Source organism: Salvia hispanica, unplaced genomic scaffold (genome assembly GCF_023119035.1).
Source record: "Salvia hispanica cultivar TCC Black 2014 unplaced genomic scaffold, UniMelb_Shisp_WGS_1.0 HiC_scaffold_167, whole genome shotgun sequence".
Classification (NCBI taxonomy): domain Eukaryota; kingdom Viridiplantae; phylum Streptophyta; class Magnoliopsida; order Lamiales; family Lamiaceae; genus Salvia; species Salvia hispanica.
Genome location: NW_025951879.1, coordinates 41,697 through 64,055, shown reverse-complemented (window position 1 = coordinate 64,055; position 22,359 = coordinate 41,697). Strand labels below are relative to the sequence as shown.

The window sequence follows — 22,359 nt, the reverse complement described above, 5'->3', positions numbered from 1 at the left end:
CAGAAAAGTCAATAAGACTGCTAAAGCGGAACGGAGGAAGTATTACATAAAATCATCTTGTGCTAAAACGGGAACGACTTGTTTTAAGTGGGACCGATGGTTAATGGTAAATTTATTTGTTAATTCAACATTGCAAATTTACAAATAAGACTTTTGTTACAACGGTAAAGATTAATAAATTAGAAGTATTGTTTAAAAGGTAAATGAAGAGGAGATATAGTTACAATAATAATAAAGTAAAAATAAATAAAGTATAAGAGAGAATAAAGTTTTACTTAAAAATAAAATATACAATCCAACTATTATGATATGGTTGAAAATGAAATACGAGTGATAACTATTGTGGGACGAATTAGTAGCATACATGCTCTTTCTTGATGGACAATACAACTAAGCATTCCACCTTCACCAATTTGTTAATCCAAAAATACCCCTCGAGGAAAACAACTTATTCCCCTCTCCAAGAAATAATCAACGACCCTCGATGAAGTACTGCCCCCATCAACGGTGCAGATTCTCAGAGAAACATGCCCTTCAAAATGAATTAGGGCTTTGAGCTTTGCCCCCATTTATATCACGTTGCTACTGCTTCAAAAACAACACGAATTTATTCTCTCTGCCTCTCACTCATCCTGAGTTTACTGCTTCGAGCTTGGATCTTCGAATTTAAACTCTGAAATCATGGGCAAGGGTCCAGGTCTCTACTCCGAGATTGGGAAAAGAGCTCGAGGTTTGTGTTTCGTTTCAGCTTGAATTCAAATTTGAGTTTATCATTTATGTACTGTTTTCGAATATTTTGTGTTTTTACACTGAATGATACCATTTCGTTTCTTTTTGGTATGTTTTCTTAGATCTTTTGTACAAGGATTACCAGAGTGACCAAAAGTTCACAATCACCACTTACTCGCCTACTGGAGTTGTAAGTAATCTCGTTGATGTTTCATACGGATCTCATTTATTGTGTTTGTGTTTTCGTTCTGGCTGTAGCTGTGATTTCGTCGATTGTAATTGGAATTTGTATATTTTATTTGTTATCTGTTTTTGCTTTTAATTTGTTATCTGGTTAGATTTCTCTTGTAAATTGTTACTGTATCTCTTTCGCTAGGTGAATATTTTGCTGAGGCTTTGAGTTTTGTGATTCTGTTGAATATTTAGAGAGAGCATCGTATTTGTTTATTGTTACATTCGCATATCGAATGCTCTACAATACATTTGATTTGGTTTATCGGGGCTTTTGAGACTAACCAGGACTTGCAATTTCTATGGATGAAACTATATCTTTTAATTTTAATATACTGGTCCTAGTACAGTAACCTGTGATGCTCTTGAACCAATTTTGAATCGAAACCCTCACGTGAAAGAATGTGTTGCACTATACTAGTATGTTTGCTGGCTACTTAGCTGCATGTTGGAACTTAGATTTTGGTTTTGGCCAGTGTGCCAATTGGCTTGTTTTGTTTAAGAATGAGAATGACAGACTTGCTTGTAAATTAACCTATAAGAAATCTCATTGCGTAGATAAACATAGAAATTCATATCATATTGTTCCAATTGTGTTTGGAATATAAATTCTACTTTTGGTGTGTTCTCTTCCCATTTTCACTGCATTAAGCAGGTCTGAGTTGGTGAGTAGTGCTGTTCATATTGAGTAAGCTTATGAAGAAACTTTAAAACTTAAGAATGTCAATTATTTTCATGTATTTGTTTTGTGGGTTTTCATCTTTATGGTTCTTGGATTATTTCATCTTGTACAACCTCTCATGTCTTCTTTTTTTGTATTTAATGGTTGCAGACTCTCACTTCATCCGGTTGCAAGAAAGGCGAAGTTTTCTTGGCTGACATTAACACTCAGCTGAAGCACAAAAATATCACCACTGATGTCAAAGTTGACACAAGTTCAAATGTAGGCCCATTGCCATAATTTATCTTTTGTTCAAAAAACATGCTATTAATGTTTTGATTAACAAACCTTTTTTGTAAATCTTTTGATCTACTTTTCTTCATGAAACTTCTTTGAAACCTTGGACTAATTTTTTGTGTCATATACAATGCCAGCTCTCAACCACCATCACAGTTGATCAGCCTTGCCCTGGAGTGAAGACTATCTTTAGCTTTAAAGTTCCTGATCAAAGGTCTGGAAAGGTAAGCAATGCATATTTCTTCGTTTACTGCATTTGGTTTTCTGTGTTGTAACATATTCTCCATTGACTATTGCAGTTGGAACTTCAATACTTGCATGATTATGCGGGGATAACCTCAAGTGTCGGGTTGACAGCTAACCCCACTGTGAACTTTTCCGCTGCTGTCGGCAATGATAAACTTGCCTTGGGCAGTGATGTGGCTTTTGACACTAAGGAAGGAGCTTTAACTAAGTACAACATCGGAGCTAGTTTCACGAATTCTGATCTGATTGCTGCTCTGACACTGTATGTTTTTAATTTCTTTTTTCTTTTGTTGTGTGCTCACCAATGTCCTTTTCTTGCGTGTTTAAACAAATTGCATTTTCTTGCTTTAGGAATGACAAGTTTGACACCTTGAGCGCATCATACTACCACATAGTGAGCCCATTGACCAACACTGCTGTTGGTGCTGAGGTGACTCACAGCTTCTCAAGCAACGAGAACACAATCACTGTTGGGACACAACACGCGCTGGACCCATTGACCCTTGCAAAGGCGCGTCTGAACAACTCTGGCAAGGCGAGTGGTCTGATCCAGCACGAATGGCGTCCCAAGTCGCTCATCACTCTATCAGCCGAGGTGGACACCAAGTCCATCGACAAGAGTGCCAAGTTTGGGTTGGCTTTGGCCCTGAAGCCTTAAGTGGGAGATTCAGTCCTTGTTGAAGATTGGATTTGAACTGAGGAGTTTTAGGTGCGATGTGATGGCTGAAAACCTGCTTATTTTGGCGGCTTGTTTTGATAGACTTCTAGCAATAATCTAGGCTTCAGCTTACTTTTCCCAAGTTTCTATTTCTATCACTTAACATGTGTTGGAACATTTATCCTTTCTCATCGCATTTCCCTCAAGTTTTCTGCAGTCAATATCTCTATCTTCTTGTCTTGCCCCTTATTGAATTTCTATGTGAAACTAGTAAGCAAATCAATATGCTAGCAACCTGCAGTATTTCGTTTCTCTTTTGATAATGAAGAAAGAAATGGAGGAAAGGAATAGGAAATGGTTGATAATACTACTAATAAGAACAATAAGAAAATGGTTGGTAAACAAGAACAGTTTGTTTGGCCTAGACAGATCTAACTAGATTTGTCGATTTCGGTTTTAGTTTCAATATTTTTGAGCTAGAAACGGTATTTGGTCTCAATGATTTTTAGGCTCAAAATCGACAAAACTGTTGGGGAAATTAGAAAAAACAATATAAAATTCATTGAAAAACTTATGCTCAAAATAGACAAAAATTGTGGAAACTTAAAAAAACAAAGTACTTAAATCATTTTAAAAAAACGATAGAAACTAGGGGTGCCCATGTCATCATATGTACAAATACTACAGATCAAATAAGAAGAAAGAATTCTAATCAGGGGAGTTTTCATCCTGCATTTTTTGTTCTAGTTCTTGCTCACTATCTTCATAAGGATTTTTCTATATTTTATAAAAGATTTCTTATTACTATTATTACTACTATATACTCCTATTACTAGATTAGGAGATTTTTAGTGATTATGAAAATGGAAAGTACATCTGGAAATAGTTATGTAAAATTAACAAATGAAAATAATGTGCATAACCAAATTAAATTGACACATACTATAATATTAAAATAGCTTTGTTTATAATTTTTATGTGCCTATTCGTATTTATTATGTAAATATATACTACTCCTATATTATATAGTTATTTTATTCATACAAATGTGATAAAACCTAGTAAAACCCTGGCTATCTCCCTCAACCAACCGCTCTCTCTCTATACCACCTACGGCGGCGCTTAGCACCGAGCCGCGCTTCTGCAAATTGAAGAACTCTAGAATCCGCAGCCGCGTTTCGGAGTTCATTCAGCTTGTGTGAAAATGGGGAAAATTCAGTACAAGCGGCTGAAAGGCAGCCAGAACATGAGGCTGCGCCTCCTCCTCTCGACGCTATCATCCACACCGATTATAATCGAAGACATACGAGCCGAGGAAACGCTTCCCGGCCTCCGCCCCTACGAGTTGTCGTTCCTCCGCCTCCTGGAGGAAGTTTCCGACGACTGCTCCGTCGAAATCAACGAAACCGGTAATTGGAAAAATCAAATTTCCAACTGCTCACTTATTGATTGATAATAATAACTAGTAGCTGCTGTTGTTTTATCATAAGTTAGCTAGATATGTTGTAGCTGGAAACAATTGTGATTGGTGGTTGTTTGATTTTGGGAGTCAAGGTACGAAGTTCAAGTACAAGCCAGGGATTGTGATGGGCGGGAGGCATTTGGTTCACGATTGCGGCACGTTGAGGTCGATTGGGTATTTCTTGGAGCCACTGATTGTGTTAGGTTTGTTTGGGAAGAAGCCCCTCACTATTAAGCTTAAAGGTAATTTTATTTTCTAGCTGATTGGGAATAAATGGTGCTCTTCTTGCTTGGTTCAAATTGACAATAAATCAAGAGCTTCTATTCCATTGGATTAAGATTTACCTGAAATTTTAGGTATTACAAATGATTCCAAGGATCCATCTGTTGACACTTTCCAAAAAACTACACTACCTATACTGAAGCATTTTGGTGTACCTCCGGAAGGGCTTGAATTGAAAATCGTGAACCGGGGAGTTCCTCCTAAAGGTGGCGGAGAAGTTATTCTTTCTGTTCCGATTGTGAAAGAACTGCAAGTAAATACTCTCATACTCTTTTTGTTATCGTATAAACACATGCCCGCACTGCACTATGAAATCCAATTGTTAATGTATTGCTCATTTGAATCAAATAGGCAGCTATTTGGTTTGATGAGGGCTTGGTGAGGAGGATCAGAGGATACTCCTTTTCAGCTAGAGTATCGTCTCAGTTTGAGAATGAAATGCTGCATAAAGCTCGTGGCATTTTCAATCGTTTGCTTCCAGATGTTCACATATACACTGACCACAAAGCGGGAGCGCAAGCTGGACAGTATGTTTATTCTTTGCATCCTTCAAAATATCACTAGCTAGTGCTGTGTTATGGTGCTTTAGTGATATTTCTGTTTAATATCTATCCTTGGTTAACTTTTCTTTATTTATAGGTCGCCTGGATATGGAATTACTCTCGTTGCTGAGACTACATCAGGCTGCTGCATTTCTGCTGACACGGCAGTCTACCGTGGGGGAGAGGAGGAGGATGAATTTGAGGAGAAGAAAGAATTGAGTCCTCCAGGAGACGTCGGTGAGAAGATTGCAGCGGCCCTGCTGGCTGAGATTGAGCAAGGGGGAGTTGTGGATTCGACTCACCAGGTTTGTATCCCATCGGGTTTGCCCTTATCTATCGGTTTAATTAAAATCAAATAAGCTTATTGATAGAGGATTGGGCTTATCCCATTTCCTTTAATTTCATGTGAACTATGCTATATGAATACATTAAAGTGTTATCGAGATGCTTTCTTTGTGCACATTACTATTGTCACAATGTGCACTCATCTGCTTTTTCAGGGTTTATTGTTTCTCCTTTGTGCATTGTGCCCTCCCGATGTGTCAAAGGTTCGTGTTGGGAAGCTCTCACCTTATGGGATAGAAGTTCTCAGGCATATCTCTGATTTTCTTAAAGTGAAGTTTAATATTAAGCCTGATCCTGCAACGAATACGGTCATTCTCAAGTGTGTTGGATGCGGTCTCAAGAATCTATCGAGGAAGGCGTCCTGAGACGTCACCATTTTTCTTTGCCAAGGTTGCCTGAAGTTATTCCTTGTATCAGAATCACACAATCAATTACTGTGTCTTGTAGCATTGCTATAATTTAAATCAAAATTTTGATAATTTTGTTCCTTCCAGTTTTGAATTTGTTCTAGTTTTCACAGTTATGTTATTGTGCTTAGAATGTTATATTTGAGGACGCAGTTTAAGACAGTCTATTAACTCGCAAATATATCATAATTTAAACTAATTTTACGATTTTATTTATCTTAAACTATCAATTTTGACTATCAAACAGAAACAAGTTGACCTCACTGTGTATGCTGATTCGATAGTATGGGTTACGAAGGAGGTTACTGGATGCTGAGCTTGACTGTTGGCCCATTTCGTGACATCCAGTTGTCGTTGGGGTTCTGGAAGAACGACGAGCTGTTGTTGGACACGGGGGACCTCGCTCTTTACATTGGGATGCATTTTGAAATCCAAGCTTTATTTCTTGCTTGTGAATGTAAAAGAGAATCAACGATACAACAATAACTCGAAGTTCTATAATGATTAGAAGCAGGGAATCAAAATGAATTGCTACATTTGATAAATTAGTTCTCACAGCATTGTTGAATCAACAACAACGTTCACGAACATCCTCCAAAATCATATAGACAAGAAATGAAAGACAAGACAAAATCACATGAAAAACAAGCCATTTATTTCTTCTTGCCTGCTTTGCCCTCTTTTCTTCTTACTACTTCATCAGCATATTTCACTCCTTTACCCTTGTATGGCTCCGGAGGTCTCCACTTCCTAATCGATGCAGCAAACTGGCCAATTTCAGATTTGTCATACCCACTCACAGTAATTCTAGTGTTCTCTTCCACCTTAACCTGCAGGCCAGGGGGGATTGCCATCCTCACTGGATGAGAGAAACCGAGATTGAGAACTATGTCTTTCCCTTCGACTGTAGCACGATACCCCGTGCCTATCAGTTGGAGTTTCTTCTCGAATCCTTTGGAAACACCCACCACGATGTTGTCAGTTAGGGTCCTGAGAAGATAATCAAGATAACAAATGAGATATAGAATTATAATCCAACCTCCATAGAGAGATTTAGGAGGAAGTATAATCTCATGTGAGAAATCAGCATTATTCAAAAATCCCACATTCAGATATAGTATTGCATAAGAAATATAAAATTCTAGTATAAGGGAAGGGCTACAGCATGAAAATTTGCAATACAGGTATTATGTATCATAACTCACATTTTAGAATGGATTTTCTTAACAAGTTTAGGCTGCAGTTCAGGTTATGTATGTTTTCACAAATGCAGCAAGTTATGTAGTCTATAACCCCTAAGCTATTCAATACCATAGAAAAAGAAAAAAAGGAGAATTTTAACAGGCTGTTATGCGACCTTTTTGTACCATACGGTTTTTGAAGGCTGATTAAAGTGGTGAGGAAACGCTACACATGATGCAAGAAACTGAAGGAACTAATATAAGTTGCAATGTCTTTGTTTTGGTAATTTAAATTCTGATATGCTGGTACACAATGTCACATACGAATCATCATGTATATGGCATGTTTTTCTACTTAAAAAAGGTTATCTGACCAATCCATAGTCATGACAAAGCCACTCCACCCAAGAAAAGAAAAGGAATGGAAATAACCCAGAGAGAGAAGAAGGCACACACAGCTTGATCTTTGTGTAATAATATTAGAGAATTTAGAGTAGGCATAGTTTGAACTTTGACATGCACTGGGAAAAATAGGAAATAGATACTATATCATGTAGTTATCATATACTACTATTGATATCAGAATTTATGTTGATAAAGCAAATCAAGTGCAAGATCAAAGGGATTATGTAGAAGTTAAATTTTCACTGGTTTTAGTTAACCTAAGCTGCGAAACTGTAAATTCCATTTATTAAGCAAAATCCACAATGACTGTCAGGAAAATAAAAGAAGAGCATCAGCTAACCAGAAAAGGTCATCAATCCTCAATCTTTTGAATGTATGGTTGTATACATTTTAAAATTCCATCTTTTGCTGTTCTAGCCATATCGAAAAATAAAAATAGATAGCAATACAGAAATCTTCTCAGTTCTATTTTGTTCAAGGAGATTAGACTACCAACTTAGCACCAAAAAATAGAGTAAATATATTACAGTTTACTCCTATTTTCTTCACGGAGATCTAGACTATCAACTTAGCACCAAAAATACAGTACATCTAACACAAGTAACCATGTATCGAATTGCAGGAAGAATGAAGAAAGGTAGAGAGAAATGCCTGAATAATCCGTGCATCTGGTTGGCTCTTCTTGTCTCCACAGTCTTTCTCACCCTGAGAGCTCCAGACTCCTCCTTGTCAACCATAATTTCTCGTGGATAAGTGAGATCAAGCTCCCCTAGTGGGCCTTTAGCTTTGAAGTATTGTCCATCCATCGTTAGAGTCACATTGGAGGGGACCGTAATTGGTTGCTTTCCAATTCTCGACTCCTTACACTCCACAGTCCTCCTCACAACAGCAACCCGAGGTGCAGATGCCCCAGAAACACGGATTTTATTTGCATCCCCGAGAAACGAGCACCTCAGGTAGCTAATTTCGAAGCCAAAACACATGTCAAAATCCTCATAATCAGAAATCAAGTCACTCTAAAAATGAAACCTACATATGTATGCACACACATTGATTGTGTAAAGATAATTAGCACTCACCTCGACTGCACAGGAGCACTGATAGAAGCCGACATTGCTCTCCTAGAGCTAATTTCAGTAACCTATACAATTTGAAATTCCCCTGCAGCCAAAAAAAACAAAGAACAAAAAATGTAAGAGTTGTTGGAGAAAACCTAATTGTCTTCAATCTCTCACACTTGTAAACCTAATTGTAAAAAATCTTTACATTTAAATCTGCCGCACTCAAAAACTACCCTATAAAATAGGTTCTTCCAAAACTTCGCCGTGGCGCTTACTGTTCTATAATAAAAAAATTCAATTTCAAACAGCAGGCATTGTGAAGCAATTCAAACTCCAGTAGAAAATTAACTAACGAACTCATGTCATGTGCAATTAATTTGAAGCAATTCAGAACATCATTGAAGGAGCAGTTTCAGTTTCAAACTACCACAAACAAATGAAAGCACAAACAACAAATACATGAACAGATAGAGAGGAGCAGTACCAGAGGTAGAAGAAGGGAGTGAGAGAAGAAGTTAGCTCTGGATAGAATTTTCAGTGAATTGGGGATAAGATTTTTATATTTTCGTTACTCTAATATTTCTTTCATTTTATTTTGAAACTCAAATGTCAATATTTTATAGAACTAATCAATTACTCTATTTTTATAGTAGTACTATTTAAAAAAAAATATATACTGCAGAATTGATTAAGTTCAAAAAAATTTTAGGGAAAATAATAATTGCAGTATTATTAATGCATAATGAGTCTATATATAGAGAGATAAATTTTTTAAAAAAATAAGAGGGACTAATTTTTGTGGAACAGAATTACAGAATTATCAATTATACTGTATTAAGGGAATATGTTTATTTTTTGGCCTTGATATAATCATTTAATTAATGGTATTAATATATTATGTAATACTACAAAAAATTGGTAGTAAATTAACTACATTTAATTTTTTTTTTAGCATGGTTTTCTAAACCAACAAATTTATTTCCTATTAATATAAACTGATTCTTCATAATCATCGTATGATAATTCACAATCTATATCTTTGATGAGAAATCGTATCAGAGAATTAGGAATTTGTGGTGCGCTTTGTCATTTAATAAAGTATTTCATCAAAGTTTTAATTACTAGTTTTAACTTTTAAGTTACTAATTTGATAATTTGGCCTTGTCTGTCCTATTCAACGGTATTGTCACTCTTTAACAAAAAATTCAACAATTCATAATACTCCATGAAAGATCTAAAACTATCAAACATAATCTTTAGTAAAATTCTAAAAATAGTCATATGCTTATAGTAGCTGTATGAAAATATTTTTACCCATAAGAAAATCTAATACATTGAAATCGTCCAGCTAGAATGTACGGCTATAATATACTCCTACTACTATTTGAATAAAAAAAAACGGCATGCCAAATATACAGTGACACATTGGATTTATTAATTAAACGAATACTATACCTTTTTACATAGATTTACCCTTTTGCATATTGTTATTACACACTGACACATACCTTGTTTACAATTTTAGTATATAGATTAATTGAAACGTGCTGATCAAGTCTAGTTTAATTGGTCAAACTGATTTATTACGTACGATATTTTAAGAGAAACCCGAATACATGCGATGCATGCAAATTCATGTATAAGTTTTATTTACGTTGAATAAAAATAGTAGACAAATCTAATACTATTTGAATAAAATGCACGCAACACGCATGTCATATGTAACTTTTATATACACACATTCCTACATTATTGTCCTAGTTTATACTCATAAAACACTGTTACAATTGCTATTTAACCATAGTCACAAGTTCAATCTTTTTACCCGTGTGTACTTGTCTATTTTGTAATACCAGTACATAAAATTGTGGTGGATCTTCATGTTGTTATAATTAAATTTATTTTCTTTATTTTAGTATATATTCCAAAATAAATCAAATATTTTTATATAAATTAAATAATCAAATCAAATCAACCATAAAAGTATAAAGACAAAACTAATTAGTAGTACCGCGGAAGTATTTATATTTCCAGCGCATTTCACACATAAGAATAATAAATATGTTTGTACAATAAATCGGTCAATATCTCGAGTTCAATTTCAGCGCGTGTATCTGCAACCGGCATCTTCAATTCAACTATGCAAACGATTCAATATTAGCTCGTGCATCTGCAACCGGCATCTTCAATTAGATTTGGCTTAGGATTTAGATTTGGATTATATATGTAGTTGAAATCTTATTTAATAATACAAATACTATAGTATTAATATTTCCAAGGCCTAAAAACAGTGAGTCGTCTTCCTCTGTATTCAATATTCATAAAGCAGTTTTATAAATTTTCTCGTACAGTATTAGTTTAGTAGTGGCGGCGATACTCTCTCTCACTCCCACTCTCTTCCCAAAACTTCATCTCTCTCTCTCTTTCTTCCTCACACAATCCGTGTTGAGTTTCCTTCTACGACCACACACAATTTTCACCACTATTCCGCCCTAGGGTTTTTCACAATTTTCTGTTTTTGCCCCCAAAATCACACACCACATCATGTCCCAATTCAGCGGCTACGGCCGTCGTCAGCCGCCGTTCGCCGCTCGTCCCCGCCACAACCCCCAGGAGCCCCCCTTCCGCCGCTCTTCGTACCAGCAACACCAGTACAGATCACAGTTCCCCCCCAACAACTATGATCGCCCCCCTGGAGACATCCCAGCCCGCCCCAATTTCATCGTCCAGCTACGCCCCGACTCTCAGAAATCGAATTCCGTCAGACGTGCTGATGCCGAGGCCGTGATTCGGAAGCTGAAATTCCAGCCGCAGAGAGCGAATTTTGTTATGTCCAATTTTAACTCCGCCTCACTATCTTACGAGCAGTGGAGTGAGACTCTAGCGACGATTGTTCAGTTGTGGGAGATGAAACTGGGCGATAAGGGGTTTAGCTTCGTGCCCCGCCTTGTTTCGAACGTCGAGCTTCCGTCGGATAGGTTGGAATTGAACGATCGGTTGAAGGTGTTGTTTATCGAGAAGTTGAAGAGATTGAAGGAGGGTGAGCTGGTGGAGAAGTGGGAGAAGAAATTGGGTACTGTGATGGATGAAGTTAAAAGGATTTCTAGGATTTTGAGTGATAAGGCAAGCTTACGGGTTTTCAATGAGCTGTTGGAGAAAAAGGAGGTTTTGGTGGGTGAGAGTACCTTTATCTCCAACAGGATTGAGGAATTCAGAACTGGCATTAGGTGTATTGAAGAGTATTTGGAGGATGGGAACAAGGAGGAACACGATTTTGAAGTTCTTCGATTTGTACGTGGAAAGATTGAATGGGGAAGGATTTATTGTTTGATGATGAGAGAATGCAGGAGGCTTGACGATGGACTGCCTATTTATTCCCATCGGCAGGCGATCATGAAGCAGATACACTGCCAACAGGTTACTCTAACCTTTTAGTTTGAATTTTTAACAGTTGGAATTGGTTGCTCATGTTATTCTATTAATTGTCATATTTTAACCATGGCCAGTTATAGGAAAGAAAGAGTGACTATTTCCAACTCAATCGTGGTATGCTTGAGAAAAGGGAATCACATCATTTAAAATCAATGTATAAAAAAACAAAATTGATGTCTAGTAGTATTACATTTGAAGGCCATTCTGGAGGTTCTTATTCTGATAGGAATGATTTATTTATAATGTATGCTCAAAAGTTTATCGTAATCAATTCATACCTCTTTGCAGCCACGATTTTGATACAGATATTTCATGTAACTTGCAACTGTAGTTAAAGCATTCGGAATTTATTTTAATTGTTTGGATGGGAACTTTCACAGGTCACAGTGCTGGTAGGTGAGACCGGTTCAGGAAAGAGCACACAGTTGGTTCAGTTTCTTGTTGATTCTGGAATATGTGGCGACGGTGCCATTATTTGCACTCAGCCACGAAAACTTGCTGCAATAACTTTGGCGGAGAGGGTCAAAGAGGAAAGCTTTGGCTGCTATGATGATACTTCAGTTGTCTGTTACCCGTCATATTCATCACTTCAGGAGTTTGAGTCCAATGTGGTGTTTGCAACCGATCACTGCCTGTTGCAGCACTACATAAGCGACAATCAACTATCCATGATTTCTTGCATAGTTGTTGACGAGGCTCATGAAAGGAGCTTGAACACAGATCTCCTTCTGGCTTTGATCAAGACACTCCTCTGTCAGAGGCCCTGTCTCAGGCTTATTATAATGTCTGCTACTGTGGATGCAGACCAATTTTCTGATTACTTTTTTGGTTGTAGGACCTTGCATGTGACTGGAAGACACTTCCCTGTTGCTGTTAAATATGAACCCTGCCATTCTGAAGTGTCTCCAGCTTCTAAATTAATGCCGTCATATGTACATGATGTTCTAAATACAGTACTGAAGATCAATAGAACTGAGAGGGAAGGCACCATTCTTGCATTCTTGACGTCGCAGAGTGAAGTAGAATGGGCTTGCGAGAATTTTCAAGCTCCGTATGCTGTAGCATTGCCCTTACATGGAAAACTTTCATATGAAGACCAACATAGAGTATTTCTAGCCTATCCAGGTAAAAGAAAAGTTATATTTGCCACCAATGTTGCTGAGACTTCGTTGACAATTCCTGGTGTCAAGTATGTGGTGGACCCTGGAATGGTAAAAGAGAGCATGTATGAACCTGCTACAGGCATGAATATTCTCAAGGTTGGCAGAATCAGTCAGAGCTCTGCTAAACAGCGAGCGGGCCGTGCTGGGAGAACAGAACCTGGGACATGCTATAGATTGTACTCAGAAGATGATTTTGAATCAATGCTGCCTCACCAGGAACCAGAAATTCGCAAGGTTCATCTTGGCGTAGCAATTTTAAAAATTATGGCATTGGGTGTGAAGGATCTGCAGGAGTTTGACTTTGTTGATGCACCTAGTGCCAGTTCCATAGATCTGGCTGTCAGAAATCTCGTCCAGCTAGGAGCAATTGTGCTGAAAAATGGTGCATATGAGTTAACAACTGACGGGAAACACATAGTCAAGTTGGGTATCGAGCCCCGGCTTGGTAAAATAATTTTGCAATCCTTTCGCCAGCAGTTGGGTAAAGAGGGTCTTGTTCTTGCTGCAGTAATGGCAAATTCTAGTAGCATATTTTGCAGAGTTGGTACGGTGGATGCCAAGTTGAAATCTGATTCCCTGAAGGTGAGGTTTTGTCATCCCACTGGTGATCTCTTCACATTACTTGGTGTTTACAGAGAGTGGGAATCTGTGCCGCGTGAAAAGAGAAACACTTGGTGTTGGGAAAATAGCATAAATGCAAAGACGTTGAGGAGATGCCAGGACACTGTTATAGAGCTGGAAGCTTGCCTTAAAAATGAAATGAATATCATTGTGCCGAACTATTGGTATTGGAATCCCCAAATACATGGAGAGCATGACAAAATTTTGAAAAATGTAATACTCTCTTCCTTGCCTGGAAATGTGGCTATGTACTCTGGCCACGATCAACTTGGTTATGAAGTGGCACTAACAAGGAAACATGTGCAGTTGCATCCCGCATGTTCTTTGTTCAATTTCGGCCAGAGGCCAGCCTGGGTGGTTTTCTCGGAAATAATATCTGTGTCGAATGAGTATTTAACATGTGTTACAGCATGTGATTTTGATTATTTCTCCACCCTTTCTCCTTCTCTACCATTTGATTTCTTGGTAATGAACAGCCAACGGTTGCATAAGAGGGTTTTATCAGGGTTTGGAAGTGTTCAGTTAAAAAGGTTTTGTGGGAAATCTAATAGCAATGTGCGCTTTCTCGAATCAAAAATAAGAGAGTCCTATGCTGATGAAAGGATTGGTGTTGTAGTTGATGTTGACCAGAATGAGGTGCTCGTGTATGCTTCTTCACAGGATATTGAGAAAGTGATGGGTTTAGTTATAGAAGCATTGGAGTACGAAAAGAAGCTGTTGCAGAATGAGTGTGTTGAAGAATTTATGTATGGCCCTAAGGTCTTGAACTCTATTGCTCTCTTTGGAGCTGGTGCCGAGATAAAACATCTGGAACTTGAGAAGAGATGTCTGTCTGTGGACATATATCATTCTAATGCTAGCACACTTGATCAGAAAGAGCTTCTACTCTTTCTTGAGAGTTTCACTTCAGGTTTTGTTTGCTCTGTTAGCAGGTTGTTGGTCTCTGGTCCGGAAAATGAAGAGAAGGACAAGTGGGGAAGGGTAACATTTTTGACACCTGATGCTGCAGAGAAGGCTGCTGTGTTAAATGAGATCGAATTCAGTGGTGGCTTGTTAAAGATCATTCCTTCTATGAAAAATCATGACAGTGATCTCAGAATGATGTCTTCCAATCGTATCAAAGCCAAAATCTCATGGCCTCGTCGGCGCAGCAAAGGGATAGCATTTGTGAAATGCAATCCAGATGATGTTGATGCAATGGTCAATGATCTCTCCAATCTAGTTATAGGTGACAGGTTTGTTTGGTGTAGACCAAGTGATAAGTTTCCAGACAGCATTAAAATTACTGGGCTTGACAGGGACCTTTCTCAAGAAGATATACGTCCGGTCATAAGAGCTGCGACAAGTAGGCATATCACGGACTTCTTTCTGCTGCTAGAGAATGCAAATGACGATCTTTTACCACTACCACCGGCTTGTGAGGATGCCATTTTACGTGAAATTTCTCCCTTCATGCCTAGAAGAAATAAGGGTGTCCCTGTTAATGTTAAGGTATTTCCACCAGAAGCAAAGGATAGTCTAATGAGAGCCCAAATTGATTTTGATGGAAGTTTACATTTGGAGGCAGCTAGGGCCCTGGAGCATATTGACCGCAAAGTACTACCTGGGTGTGACTCGTGGCAGAAAATTGTATGCCATCGAGTATTTGATGGCTCTGTGTATTGCCCTCCCTCTGTATATCATGTTATCGGGAACGAGTTTCATCATTTCCTCAGAAGGCTTCGGCATGATCCGCATTATCAAGGTACTTCATATTGAGAGTAGTTTTATACTTGACTCTCAGTCATTTGCTCATTATTATCATAATATGCTGGGTGAATTTATGTTGGTTTTCTGAGGCGAGACTTAATTTTGATGTGGAAATGCACTATATTAAGATGCCTTAAATGTGCTGTTATGTTTCTGATGTTCTCTAACCTTTTCTTTTGTGCAGGTGTAGAATGGAATCTGGAGAAAACCCATAATGGTGGCATCCGAGTAAAGATATCTGCTAGCGCTACGAGACTTGTTTTTGAGTTGAAAAATTCTCTGTCGGAGCTTGTTGGAGGGACGATTATACATCATCCGGATATAACCCCTTCTGTTCTTCAGATTCTTTTTTCGCGTGATGGAGTTCTGCTTATGAAATCTGTTGAGCGAGGGACTGGAACACAGATATTCTTCGATAAGCAGAAAATGACTTTGAGAGTCTATGGTCCTCCAGAAAAGATCGGGTATGCACAACAGAATTTTGTCAGAGGTCTCCTTGCCCTACATGACAGCAGGCAACTGGAGATTCGACTTCGTGATGGAGTCTTACCTCCTGATATGATGAAGAGAGTTGTTCAGCATTTCGGGCCAGATCTTTGTGGACTTAGAGATAAAGTGCCAGGGGTGGAGCTGTCTTTAAATGTGAGACGCCACACTATATCTATTGTAGGTAACAAAGCATTGAAGCAAGAAGTCGAAAACATAATACATGATCTTGCACAGCCAAATGAGTTGCAAATTCTGGAGAATGATTATCATAGTGCTTGTCCCATTTGCTTATGTGAAGTGGAGGATTCGTACATGCTTGAGGGCTGCCATCACAAAGCCTGCCGGTCATGTTTGGTTGAGCAGTGTGAATCTGCTATCAGAAATCGTGATTGTTTCCCGTTGCTCTGTGCTAAAGAGGGTTGCAGGGCTCCAATCTTGGTTGCTGATTTGAGGTCTTTGTTTCCCGAGCGACTTCATGAACTTTTCCAGGCTTCCTTGGGTGCGTATGTGGCAGCTAGTGGGGGTGCTTTGATGTTTTGCCCGTCGACCGACTGCCCTTCAGTCTACAGGGTAGTGGATCCCAGTGGGTCCGATGCAGCCTTCAGATGCGGCGTGTGCTTCATGGAGACGTGTATGAAGTGCCACATGGAATACCACCCGCTCCTGTCCTGTGAGAAGTATCGCGAGTTCAAAGCTGATCCCGACTCATCGCTCAAGGAGTGGTGCATGGGGAAAGAAAACGTGAAGACCTGCCCTGGGTGTGGGTCCACAGTCGAGAAGGTGGACGGGTGCAACCACGTCGAGTGCAGGTGCGGGAGACACGTTTGCTGGGTATGCTTGGATTCGTTTGACAGTTCTGACGACTGCTACAGCCATCTGAGGTCTGCACACCCAAACATTGAGGTGGATATGTTTGAGTTTGATGTGTTATGAAGGATAGTATTGTTTGCCATTTTTATTCCCTTGTAATATCTGTAGGAAGTAGAGCTGACTGTTGGTAACTGCCTTTGTACATATGCTTAGTGAAGTGCAATTTTCTCTATTGCTTCTCCATTATGTCTCACCTTTTTTCTAGTATTTCAAAATCACACATTTCTTTCTTAGTAGAGGAAATAGTAATGATGTACATATCTATATTGGCTTTGGTCACAAGTATTTTTATTTTTGTTCACAAGTTTAAGGTTCATAATGGTCAAGAAGAAGACATGCTTATCTTTTTTGTTTCTACTAAGCTGTCAAACTACAGGTGTTTATCAAATGGGGAAATTGAGATTTATTTAGTACACGGTTATTTCAGTTTTGTAAAGTTGCACAGAACCTTGTGTTGTACTGCAAAATCTGAAGAAATAATAATAATTCAATGTGATATTTTCAATTGCAGATTGATATGTTAAATATTTTAATTCTATTAAGAAAAATGATGAATAAATCATTTTTCAAAATTAAGATATATGAGGGATCTTTCCAAGGCAACAAGGTTGCAATTTTTGTTGCTGTTGTAAATGATCATATATGTAATTATACTATGTAGTAGTAGTACAGTATTATTTGTGTTACTAATCAAAATATCATCATTAGTAAAATCAAACAGTATAAAGTATAAACATCTACATAAACAAAGGGGATGTAGCTCAAATGGTAGAGCGCTCGCTTTGCATGCGAGAGGCACGGGGTTCGATCCCCCGCATCTCCATATTAATTAGTATTTTTTAAACATTGAAAGGTGTTTAATTTCAAATTTACAATATGGATTACTGATTACATTTCATTCGTTTTTCTACTTAGACGCAAATTTTTTGGTGGATCAAGTTCAATAAAATCTAAAATAGCGTACGATTTTACTAAAGAAACTGGTGAATTTTATAAAAGTAATCCTTTAATTTACATGGCCTTAGATTGTAGTAGTGTTTTCCTTGTGCTATTTCTTTTCACATTGATCCACCAAACCGATATCTCACTAACAAAACGTTTTGCACGGACTAGACATATATTAGGAGCTGCAATTATGTTCATAAAAAGATAACAATTTATCGAATTTTACTATAGAGTCCATTATTTATCAACTAATTATTTATAGTGCTATAAATGAATCCAATCAAACTGATCATAAAGTTTTTTTATCCATATTTGAAAATTATGACAAACTTTTCAGACTATTTAAATTGAGTTGACGAATTTACCAACGATAATACTCATTTCTATATCTTTTTAATTACGGTTATTAAATTGACCGCACCACGACCACGATTATGCCATATAGCCAATACATTCACGACCCACTTTGTCTCTTTAACCAACACATACACTAGTTTATTGCTTAGCCAACATATAATCCAAAAAAAAAGGATAAACTAACATTTTGTCATTTTAGAATAAATAATTAAAATGCAAAATTTTGGAGATGCGGGGTATCGATCCCCGTACCTCTCGCATGCTAAGCGAGCGCTCTACCATCTGAGCTACATCCCCACTTGCTTGCATATGTTTATGGATATTAATACTATTAGTACATAGAATACAGTCAAGCAAATTAGTGCTTTATAGAAGAAGCACAACAGCTCAAGCTGAATCAGCCAGCAGAAATGTTGAGAAGAGCACTGCTCCGATCTTCAGCCCTCCGCCGCCTCTTGCCGCCGTCTCCTTCCTATTCTCCCTCTCCGCTCTCGCTCGCATCCGTCCGGCAATGCTCCTCTTCTTCATCCTCCCAAATTCCACACAGTCATTCCGTCGAACAGTTGGAGGATACCCCTCCGCCGCCGCCCTCCGCCACCATCTCCATCGATCGCTCCAATTTGTACAATCCGACTGGTGATACTCCCTCTTCCAATCCTAATTTAGTGCAATTACTCGGCAATTGCCATGCTACATTGCTACTTATCTCTATGTGTTAATCGATTTATCAGAGGTTTTATCTACGTGCAGAGCATTCACACGAACCTTCGGCTGACTCGGAGCTAGTTAAGCACCTCAAGAACGTAATCAAGGTGTCACGCGATTTCAATTTTTTTTCCGTGTAGCTTTTTATTGCATAGTTTCTGCTATAAGATTTCTCGCTGTTGAATTTAGTTCAGAGGTGGCCCGATTACAGTTGCTGAGTACATGGAGGAAGTTTTAACGAATCCGAAATCAGGATATTACATGAATCGCGATGTTTTTGGCAAGGGAGGCGATTTCATTACGTCGCCGGAAGTCAGCCAGATGTTCGGAGAGGTGATTTCTCAGTTCTCTAATTTTATGGTTAAAATAAGCCTTTTTAGCTGTTATTGTTAGCATCTGCATTTTAATTTTTAATGGTTTAACCAATAAAATCAATAGAACTGTCAACACTTCTAACAAGATAAACATTTTAGATGAAGTAGTTGTTGAGTAGTTACTGTTGTGTTCCTTCAGATGATTGGTGTCTGGGCAGTGTGCCTTTGGGAGCAAATGGGGCAGCCTGATAGGATCAATTTAGTCGAGCTTGGACCCGGCAGAGGAACTCTGATGGCTGATCTTCTGCGTGTATGGCTTAAATCTAGTACTGGTTTATGTAATTAATAGAAATGCAATTGTTTTTTGTACAAGTTTTGACCGTTTTGAGTTGTATCTTGTCAATTAGGGTGCATCAAAGTTCAAGAATTTTACGGCTTCTTTGGCACTACATTTGGTTGAATGTAGCCCAGCACTGCAGAAACTCCAGTATCAGAAATTGAAGTGCACGACAGAAGAAACGGTTGATGGAGATTCTGGTACGAGGCATATTAGCACGTTGGCGGGGAACCCTGTATCATGGCATGCAATGCTTGAGCAGGTTCCTACAGGATGTAAGGAATTTTTGTTGATGGCTCATAATTTTGCTTCTTTTTTAACCAAGATGGTAGAATGATCATGAAAGTCATATTTATAACTTTTTGGTTTTAACTTTTAGCCCATTGCAGTGCATCAAGGACTATGCTTTTTTACTTGTGCTAGTGATTTTTTAAAAAGGATTATGGAAAATTTATTTGTTTTATTTTCTTAGTGCCTACAATCGTCATCGCCCATGAGTTCTATGATGCTCTGCCAGTACACCAATTTCAGGTAAAGGTCGTAACATTTAATTTTTTTCTGTTTCTATACTGTCTGCTGTGGTCTCTTTTTCTTTACTAAAGGACTGACCGTTGTGCTCCTGAGTTGTATTAATAGTCAAATCTTGCATGAGAAAGTTTTGTGTGGATGATAGTTTGCTGACCATATTTGAGTGGGCATTTCAACTTGTTATGTATTACTATATGATCTGAGAATTAGTGTTAGCTTGATAATATCACTTGTTCACAATTGTCTTGCAGAAAGCTTCTCGTGGTTGGTGTGAGAAGATGGTTGATGTTACTGAAAATTCTTCGTAAGGGCTCAACTCTATCATATTTGCTACTAGTTCTGCTTGATGAACTGATGTACTATCTCATATATTCGTAAATTCATTGAGCAGGTTCCGTTTTGTTTTATCTCCACAACCGACACCTGCAGCTCTCTATCTTGCGCAGCGCTGCAAGTGGGCTAAGGCTGAAGAATTTACCAAGCTTAGTCAAATCGAGGTTTGCCCCAAAGCAATTGATTTAACACAAGAAATTGCCAACAGAATTTCTGTGGATGGTGGCGGAGCTCTCATAATAGATTATGGCCTCAATGGAACAATCGCAGACAGTCTACAGGTCTGATTCTGCCCGCCCATTCTCACACCTCTAACACCACAATCAAAGTCCACAAACTCATATGTTATGAGTATTATGCTTAGTATCCAATATATAAAGTGAGAAACCAACTTCAAACGAAACCTTGCCATTATATATACTTTGTTTGTAGAGTCTGAAGTGCTCAGGTACAGCTGTTGCATTATCTGATTTATTTGTATCCTGATTTCTATGTGAAGATTGAGTTGATCGAATCTGTTTCTTCTAGTTAGGCACTTTAAAAAATACTCTGATATGGTTATTTGTCCTTTACAACCTTGTTTATCCTGTCTTGATATTTCTCAATCAATGCATATACACATCTATTAGCAAATGTAGTTATGAGCTCACAATTGAACCATGCAGGCAATTCGGAAGCATAAGTTCGTTGACATACTGGATGATCCAGGCAGTGCTGATCTCAGTGCGTACGTTGATTTCGAAGCAATCAGGCGTTCTGCTGAGGAAATTCCTGGTATGTTATGTCCATCATATTGCTTAGGTCTATAAACATGCTGGGAAAGAGAAAGAGGACCAATAACTTTAATCGGGATCTGTATATGACATCCGTAGAAGTCTAACTAACTGTTGATCTTGTTGATGCAGATGTGTCTGTCCATGGTCCAATAACTCAGTCAGAGTTTCTTGGTTCTCTGGGAATAAACTTTCGGGCCGAAGCCCTGTTGCAGAACTGCAATGAAGAACAGGCTGAATCTCTTAGGACGGGATATTGGCGTTTAGTCGGGGAAGGCGAAGCCCCATTCTGGGAGGGTCCGGACGAGCAAACGCCTATCGGAATGGGAACACGTTATTTAGCCATGGCAATCGTCAACAAAAAGCAAGGCATTCCAGCTCCATATCAGGAGTAGAATATTGGTCTAAGTATGCCATGCATTTCTTACTACACAACAGCATTGGCTTCGTAGAAATTGTTGTTACGAAGTACTATAAGAGGAGTCTTGTTCTGGATGTATACGTTAATAATAAAAAAAAAAAGAGTCCATTTGCTACCATGATATTGGAATTGTGTTAGAATTGTAATTTTATGGAATTGACTTTAAAGTTATAATATTTAAGTTAATTTCAAATTCTTTATTTAGTAAATTAAGTAATTGTTATAAAAGTGCATTGTAAATTTGTGATCCTAAATTCTTTGTTAGGTATCTCAAAAGGTCAAGTATTGTGTATTTCTATATTATTTTTCAATATATTTTGAGTGTATATGTTGTGAGTGGGGTATTTTTGTTACTGTAAATATTCAAATTTATAAGTTCTATAGTATTCAGATACCATCATCTCGTGTTAATGTACATTCGACTTAACGGATGCAAAACAGAAAGAAACAAAAGGGGATGTAGCTCAAATGGTAGAGCGCTCGCTTTGCATGCGAGAGGTACGGGGCGATCCCCCGCATCTCCATATTATTTATTCGAAAAACAAAAGGATTATCTTTAGTTGGAGAATAAAAATCTTAACTTTTTTTATATTTTCCCTATATTAAAGATTCTTATTAATTTCCCTGTTTAAATAAAAATTAAATAAATATCAAAAATCAATGAATCAAATTATTTTTGTAAAACAGAATCACGGTGGTGAAAATTAAGCTAAATTAAATTATTTTCTCATGATGGTTAGTAGTATAAAAATAACCTACATTGTTATCTTTGTGGTATTCCTTTGCTTATTTAATCCACTAAAACGGCACCTCAC

At 38.0% G+C, this 22,359-nt stretch overlaps 5 protein-coding genes and 2 non-coding genes across 7 annotated transcripts; 5 read left to right on the top strand and 2 right to left on the bottom strand.

Annotated features, from left to right (window-relative positions):
• Positions 1-570: 570 nt before the first annotated feature.
• On the top strand, positions 571-3,043 carry LOC125198568 (mitochondrial outer membrane protein porin of 34 kDa-like). The gene is made up of 6 exons (XM_048096886.1): positions 571-730; positions 852-919; positions 1,793-1,903; positions 2,056-2,142; positions 2,218-2,426; positions 2,516-3,043. Exons 1-6 carry the CDS (start codon positions 682-684, stop codon positions 2,820-2,822), a joined length of 831 nt encoding a protein of 276 aa, XP_047952843.1. The 5' UTR covers positions 571-681; the 3' UTR covers positions 2,823-3,043.
• An 832-nt stretch (positions 3,044-3,875) lies between these two features.
• Positions 3,876-5,946, top strand: LOC125198566 (probable RNA 3'-terminal phosphate cyclase-like protein). The gene is made up of 6 exons (XM_048096883.1): positions 3,876-4,231; positions 4,377-4,526; positions 4,641-4,819; positions 4,918-5,093; positions 5,206-5,413; positions 5,609-5,946. Exons 1-6 carry the CDS (start codon positions 4,027-4,029, stop codon positions 5,816-5,818), a joined length of 1,128 nt encoding a protein of 375 aa, XP_047952840.1. The 5' UTR covers positions 3,876-4,026; the 3' UTR covers positions 5,819-5,946.
• A 429-nt stretch (positions 5,947-6,375) lies between these two features.
• Positions 6,376-9,108, bottom strand: LOC125198567 (50S ribosomal protein L6, chloroplastic-like). Its single transcript, XM_048096884.1, has 4 exons — positions 8,992-9,108; positions 8,526-8,607; positions 8,098-8,406; positions 6,376-6,850 (listed from the first exon to the last, which is right to left on the bottom strand). Exons 2-4 carry the CDS (start codon positions 8,558-8,560, stop codon positions 6,514-6,516), a joined length of 681 nt encoding a protein of 226 aa, XP_047952841.1. The 5' UTR covers positions 8,561-8,607; positions 8,992-9,108; the 3' UTR covers positions 6,376-6,513.
• Positions 9,109-10,868: 1,760 nt separating this feature from the next.
• Positions 10,869-17,014, top strand: LOC125198558 (ATP-dependent RNA helicase DEAH12, chloroplastic-like). The gene is made up of 3 exons (XM_048096876.1): positions 10,869-11,924; positions 12,320-15,467; positions 15,657-17,014. The coding sequence occupies exons 1-3, from the start codon at positions 11,052-11,054 to the stop codon at positions 16,892-16,894; spliced, it is 5,259 nt and encodes a 1,752-aa protein (XP_047952833.1). The 5' UTR covers positions 10,869-11,051; the 3' UTR covers positions 16,895-17,014.
• A 567-nt stretch (positions 17,015-17,581) lies between these two features.
• Positions 17,582-17,654, top strand: TRNAA-UGC. Its single transcript has one exon. It is a non-coding gene; the product is annotated as a tRNA-Ala (tRNA).
• A 703-nt stretch (positions 17,655-18,357) lies between these two features.
• Positions 18,358-18,430, bottom strand: TRNAA-AGC. Its single transcript has one exon. It is a non-coding gene; the product is annotated as a tRNA-Ala (tRNA).
• Positions 18,431-18,516: 86 nt separating this feature from the next.
• LOC125198549 (protein arginine methyltransferase NDUFAF7 homolog, mitochondrial-like) lies at positions 18,517-21,739 on the top strand. The gene is made up of 10 exons (XM_048096865.1): positions 18,517-18,769; positions 18,884-18,945; positions 19,028-19,171; positions 19,352-19,462; positions 19,560-19,764; positions 19,962-20,020; positions 20,269-20,321; positions 20,409-20,631; positions 21,016-21,124; positions 21,256-21,739. Exons 1-10 carry the CDS (start codon positions 18,544-18,546, stop codon positions 21,516-21,518), a joined length of 1,455 nt encoding a protein of 484 aa, XP_047952822.1. The 5' UTR covers positions 18,517-18,543; the 3' UTR covers positions 21,519-21,739.
• Positions 21,740-22,359: the final 620 nt, after the last annotated feature.